This window comes from Erinaceus europaeus, chromosome 1, assembly GCF_950295315.1.
Source record: "Erinaceus europaeus chromosome 1, mEriEur2.1, whole genome shotgun sequence".
NCBI lineage: Eukaryota > Metazoa > Chordata > Mammalia > Eulipotyphla > Erinaceidae > Erinaceus > Erinaceus europaeus.
Window position 1 is genome coordinate 90,604,147 of NC_080162.1, and position 6,892 is coordinate 90,611,038.

Below are 6,892 nucleotides of genomic sequence, written 5' to 3' on the forward strand. Positions count from 1 at the left end.
GGAAGAAAGAGAAGGGGAGGAAGAAAGCGTTCTCCAGGCCATAATAGCTGAAAATTTCTCTAGTCTAGACAACACCAAAGACATAAAGGTTCAAGAAGCCCAGAGGGTCCCAAACAGAATTAACCCAGACTTAAAGATACCAAGACACATCCTATTTAGAATGGAAAGTAGTAAGGATAAAGAAAGGATCCTGAAGGCTGCAAGAGAAAAAACAAAGAGTCACCTACATGAGAAAACCCATAAGATTAGCAGCTGACTTCTCCACACAAACACTACAGGCCAGAAGAGAATGTCAAGATATCTATTGAGTGCTCAGTGAGAAAGGCTTTCAACCAAGACTATTGTATCCTGCTAGACTGTCATTCAGACTAGATGGAGGCATAAAAACCTTGTCAGACAAGCAACAGTTGAAAGAATCAACTATCACCAAGCCTAACCTGAAAGAAATTCTGAAAAGTCTCCTATAAACAGTCAGACCACCATAAATATGCCATATATCAGAACACTCTAAAACTCTATAAGAATGGCATTAAAATATCTTCAATCTTTGATATCAATAAATGTCAATGGCCTGAATTCACCTATTAAAAGACACAAAGCAGGAAAATGGATCAGAAAACATAACCTAACAATATGCTGTCTACAGGAAACCCACCTAACTCAACAAGACAAACACAAATTTAAGTGTGTTGGTATGCTTCTAAATTCTGCTTCGAAGACCCCTTTGGTTTCATTGGTTTGGTCCCCCTGCTTGGCACTGTGTTCTATTTACATAACCACTGTTAACTAAGCACCCCATACCTCCAGGACATTGGTTTAATCCTCACTGGTTTGTGCTTTTTCCTTCTCCCCACCCCCTATCCTATGTACATCCTCTTTGGACCTGACTCTTCCGCCTCAGGATAGAGAAGGACAAGAATGTGATTAGAGATAGCTTAGATTGTGCTGCTTTCCACATGAATAAAGACTGAACTGCGTACACTCAGCCATGAGACCCTGGTTGTCTCTCTCTCCCACCTGTGAAGCTCAGCCTGACAAAAGTGAGAGGATGGAAAACTATCATACAAGCCAATGGCCCACAAAAAAGGGCAGGAACAGCTATTCTCATATCTGACTGATAGACTTTAAAATAAATAAATTTAAAAAGATAGGGATTGACACTACTTAATGCTCAGTGGATCAGTCAATCAAGAGGACTTAACAATTATTAACATCTATGCACCCAATGAGAAGCCATCTAAATACATCAAACATCTACTGAAAGAGCTACAACAATATATTAACAGCAACACAGTCATAGTAGGGGACCTCAACACCACACTCTCTCAGCTTGACAGATCATCCAGCCAGAAAATCAATAAAGACATAAGGGAGCTAAATGAAGAGATAGGTAAACTAGAACTATTGGACATTTTCAGAGTCATTCATCCCAAGAAACTGGAATACACATTTTACTCAAGTCCACATGGTTCATTCTCAGGGACAGACTATATGTTAGGCCACAAAGACAGCATCAGCAAATTCAAGAGCATTGAAATCATCCCAAGCATCTTTTCAGACGACAGTGGAATTAAACTAACACTTAACAATCAACAAAAGATTAGTAATAGTCCCAAAATGTGGAAGCTCAACAGTACACTTCTTTTTTTTTTTTAATGTATTTGTATTAATTGAATCTCGTATTATTACAGGGGGTAAATATCTCTTTCTTAGATAACTACTCATTTCATCTTTCCGTAGGATTTTAACTGTGTGTGTGTGGAGTGAGGGTGTGTGCGCACACACATGTGCGCGAGTGTGTTTTTTTTAATATTTATTTTATTTATTTATTCCCTTTTGTTGCCCTTGTTGTTTTATTGTTGTAGTTATTATTGTTGTTGTCGTTGTTGGATAGGACAGAGAGAAATGGAGAGAGGAGGGGAAGACAGAGAGAAGGAGAGAAAGATAGACACCTGCAGACCTGCTTCACCGCCTGTGAAGTGACTCCCCTGCAGGTGGGGAGCCGGGGTTCGAACCGGGATCCTTATGCCGGTCCTTGTGCTTTGCGCCACCTGTGCTTAATCCGCTGTGCTACAGCCCGACTCCCAACAGTACACTTCTTAACAACTACTGGGTCAAAGAGGAAATAAAGAAAGAAATCAAAATGTTTAGAGAGCTCAATGAAAATGAAGACACAAGCTATCAAAATATTTGGGACACAGCTAAGGCAGTACTGAGAGGAAAGTTCATAGCCATACAAGCACACATTAGGAAACAAGAGAAGGCACAATAAACAGCCTGATTGCACATCTTAAAGACCTAGAAGAAGAACAAAGGAACCCTAAAGCAACCAGAAGGACAGAAATCACTAAAGTTAGGGCAGAAATCAATAACACTGAAAATAAGAAAACCATACAAAAGATTAATGAAAGTAAATATTGGTTCTTCAAAAGAGTGAACAAAATCGACAAACCTTTAACCACAAAACAAAAAAGGGAAAAGACTCAAATACATCACATCCTAAATTAAAGAGGAGATATTAAAACAGACACTGCAGAAATTCAACAGATCATGCGAGGATTCTATGAACAACTATATGTCACCAAGCTAGAGAACCTGGAAGAAATGGACGATTTCCTAGATACCTACCAACTTCCAAAACTAAGTAAAGGGGAAGTAGATAACATGAACAGGCCCATCACAGCTAATGAAATTGAAATAGTTATCAAAAATCTTCCCAAAAACAAAAGTCCTGGACCAGATGATTTTACAAATGAATTCTACAAAACCTTCAAAGAAGAACTAATACCTCTACCTTTAAAAGTATTCCAGAAGATTGAAGACACTGGAATACTCCATTCCAGTTTCTATGAAGCCAGCATCACTCTGATACCAAAAGCAGACAGGGACACAACCAAAAAAGAAAACTACAGACCAATATCTCTGATGAACATAGGTGCGAAATATTGAACAAAATTTTAGCCAACCGGATACAGCAGTATATTAAAGACTATTCATCATGACCAAGTGGGGTTTATCCCAGGTATGCAAGGTTGGTAATCAATCAACGTGATCCATCACATCAATAAAAGCAAAACCAAAAACCACATGGTCATATCAGTAGATGCAGAAAAAGCCTTTGACAAAATCCAACATCCCTTTATGATCAAAACACTACAAAAAATGGGAATAGATGGAAAATTCCTGAAGATGGTCGAGTCTGTATATAGCAAAACTACAGTCAACATCATACTCAATGGTGAAAAACTGGAAGCATTTCCCCTCAGATCAGGTACTAGACAGGGCTGCCCACTATCACCATTACTATTCAACATAGTGTTGGAAGTTCTTGCCATAGCAATCAGGCAGGAGGAGCAAGGAATTAAAGGAATACAGATTGGAAGAGAAGTCAAACTCTCCCTATTTGCAGGTGACATTATAGTATACATAGAAAAACCTAAGGAATCCAGCAAGCTTTTGGATATCATCAGGCAATACAGTAAGGTGTCAGGCTACAAAATTAACATTCAAAAGTCAGTGGTATTCCTCTATGCAAACACTAATTTAGAAGAAGTTGAAGTCCAGAAATCAATTCCTTTTACTATAGCAACAAAAACAATAAAATATCTAGGAGTAAATCTAACCAAGGAAGTGAAAGACTTGTATACTGAAAATTATGAGTCACTACTCAAGGAAACAGAAAAAGACACAAAGAAGTGGAAAGATATTCCATGTTGATGGTTGGAAGAAGTAACATCTTCAAAATGAATATGCTACCCAGAACCATCTACAAATTTAATGCTATCCCCATCAAGATCCCAACCATATTTTTTAGGGGAACAGAACAAATGCTACAAATGTTTATCTGGAACCAGAAAAGACCTAGAATTGCCAAAACAATCTTGAGAATAAAGAACAGAACCAGAGGCATCACACTCCCAGATCTCAAATTGTATTATTATAGGGCCATTGTCATCAAAACTGCTTGTTACTGGAACATGAATAGACACACTGACCAGTGGAATAGAATTGAGAGCCCAGAAGTAAGACCCCACACCTATGGACATCTAATCTTTGACAAAGGTGCCCAGACTATTAAATGGGGAAAGCAGAGTCTCTTCAACAAATGGTGTTGGAAACAATGGGTTGAAACATGCAGAAGAATGAAACTGAAACACTATATTTCACCAAATACAGAAGTAAATTCCAAGTGGATCATAGTCTTGGATGCTATACCACAAACTATCAGATGCATAAAGGAAAATATTGGCAGAACTCTTTTCTGCATAAATTTTAAAGACATCTTCAATGAAACGAATCCAATTACAAAGAAACTAAGACAAGCATAAACCTATGGGACTAAATAAAATTAAAAAGCTTCTGCACAGCTAAAGAAACTACTACCCAAACCAAGAGACCTCTCACAGAATGGGAGATGATCTTTACATGCCATACATCAGACAAGAGGCTAATAACCAGAATATTCTCAACAACAAGACAACAAATAACCCCATCCAATAATGGGGGAGGACATGGACAGAATATTCACCACAGAAGAGATCCAAAGGCCAAGAAACACATGAAAAAATGCTCCAAGTCTCTGGTTGTCAGAGAAATGCAAATAAAGACAACAATGAGAAAGATCTGTGTACACATATGTTCTTGGCAGCACAATTTGTAATAGCCAAAACCTGGAAGCAACCCAGGTGTCCAACAACAGATGAGTGGCTGAGCAAATTGTGGTACATTTATACATTGGAATACTATTCAGCTATAAAAAATGGTGACTTCACCATTTTCAGCAGATCTTGGGATGCATTGGATCGACCTTCTCGTGGTGCATCCCGTGAGTACCCATTCATTGGGGAAACTGACGATCCTTCCTGGCCAACTGAATCCACATGGATCCCAGTCACTTTCAAAGCCAGCAACGGGCAGCTCCTGATAGCTTTCAACCTGACGCTGTTGACTGGCTACGGAAGAAGGGCAAACGCTAGAAGAAGAAGCAGATCTTGAATGGACCTTGAAAAATTCATGTTAAGTCAGAAACAGAAGGATGAAGATGGGATGATCTCTCAGGCAGAAGCTGAAAAACAAGATCAAAAAAGAAAACACAAGTAGAACCTGAACTGGAATCGGCATGTTGCACAAAAGTAAAAGACTCTGGGGTTGGGGGTGGAGAGAATACAGGTCCAAGAAGGATTCAGGACCTAGTGGGGTTGTACTGTTTGTTATATGGGAAACTGGGGAATGTTATGCATGTAGAAACTATTGTATTTATTGTTGAATGTAAAACATTAATTCCCCAATAAAGAAATTAAAAAAAAAATCAGAGTACATGTGAATTGGGGGTTGAGCTTGGAACCACCTGCTTGAGAGTTCAATGTCTTATTCTCTGCACTACCCCCCAGGCTGCTATTCTTCTCTCAGTTGCCTTGACTGAACCAAGAGGAAACGGCAGATCTAGAGGTGGACTGCATTAAAATCTGTCACAACCATCAACTCCAACATTCCATTTCTTGCAAGATCTAAGTCTAGAGCTCAAAGGGCCCTCACACTTTCGTCCAACCCCTTCAGTTTACAGCAGAGGAAACTATTCTCTGGGACAAAAAAGACTTGTCAAGATACCTGAGCCCCTCCTAAGGAACCCAACACATCCATCCAAAAAGATCTGTGTACACATATGTTCTTGGCAGCACAATTTGTAATAGCCAAAACCTGGAAGCAACCCAGGTGTCCAACAACAGATGAGTGGCTGAGCAAGTTGTGGTATATAGACACACTGGAATACTACTCAGCTATCGTTTTCAGCCCATCTTGGATGGAGTTTGAAAAAATCATGTTAAGTGAAATAAGTCAGAAACAGAAGTATGAATATGGGATGATCTCACTCTCAGGCAGAAGCTGAAAAACAAGATCAGAAACGAAAACACAAGTAGAACCTGAAATGTAATTGGCATATGGCACCAACGTAAAAGACTCTGGGGTGGGTGGGTGGGGAGAATACAGGTCCATGAAGGATGATAAATGACATAGTGGGGGTTGTATTGTTAAATGGGAAACTGGGGAATACTATGCATGTACAAACTATTGTATTTACTGTTGAATGTAAAACATTAATTCCCCAATAAAGAAATAAATTAAAAAAAAAAAAAAGATACCTGAGCCCTGAGAAAGCTGAGGGATTTACGCTTCCAGCTTCCCACCACCCGGGACCCCAGGCATCCTTCAGTAGAGGGAAGAAGGCAAGTTAACATCTCAGATCTCTTCCAGTTAAATCAGTTTGGCTTTGAAGACTTAAATCTCCAGATGCTGGCAAGAATTGGCGATGCACCAGGAAGGACGCTACCTAAGGCCTGTCCGTGGGTAATGAGTGGTGGTCTGGGTGGGTAAGAGAGAGGGAAAGGAGAGTGTCGCCGCAAGGAGCTGTACTGCGGCTGTACACGGGGGTCACCTGAGTGACCAACATCATGACCGCGGCCCGGGCTGCAGAGCAGATGCCCAGACAGACTGACGGACAAGGCCAGGGGAGCCAGGGCGGTTCAGTCAAGAACAAGTTCTCTCCCGACCGCGGCAGAGCCTGCCTCCCGCGCGGGGCCCATCGTCGTCCCCGAGCCGGGTGTTGTGAGATGGCAGCATGGCGATCAGGAGCCTCCGTCCCAACGGGGATGCGGAGTCAGGTGCGGCCGGCTACCTGAAGAGGTCCTCGTCCAGCGGCTCAAGGTTAAGCACACTAGTGACCAGGACGCTGCGGAGGTCTCTTGAGTCGGCGCCGGCCTGCCCTTCCTCTGGGTCCTGCGAGGATGACATGTCGTTCACTGGCGGCCGACTGCGCACTCCACGCTGGGCCAGACACGCGAACACCCACTCCAAAAGTGCATTTTCCGGCAGCTTGCCCTCTTAGCCGGAAGTT

The 6,892-nt window shown here is 41.3% G+C and overlaps 2 protein-coding genes across 2 annotated transcripts in view; one reads left to right on the forward strand and one right to left on the reverse strand.

Moving 5' to 3' along the window:
• The window catches only part of ACOT8 (acyl-CoA thioesterase 8), a 35,381-nt gene extending 28,498 nt beyond the window's left edge, over positions 1-6,883 (reverse strand). The window contains exon 1 of the mRNA XM_007533066.3: positions 6,674-6,883. Within this exon, the coding sequence (XP_007533128.1) occupies positions 6,674-6,789 (116 nt within the window). The 5' untranslated portion in view covers positions 6,790-6,883. The remainder of the gene's footprint in view (positions 1-6,673) is intronic.
• The window catches only part of ZSWIM1 (zinc finger SWIM-type containing 1), a 63,172-nt gene that overhangs the window by 28,329 nt on the left and 27,951 nt on the right, over positions 1-6,892 (forward strand). The window lies entirely within an intron of this gene.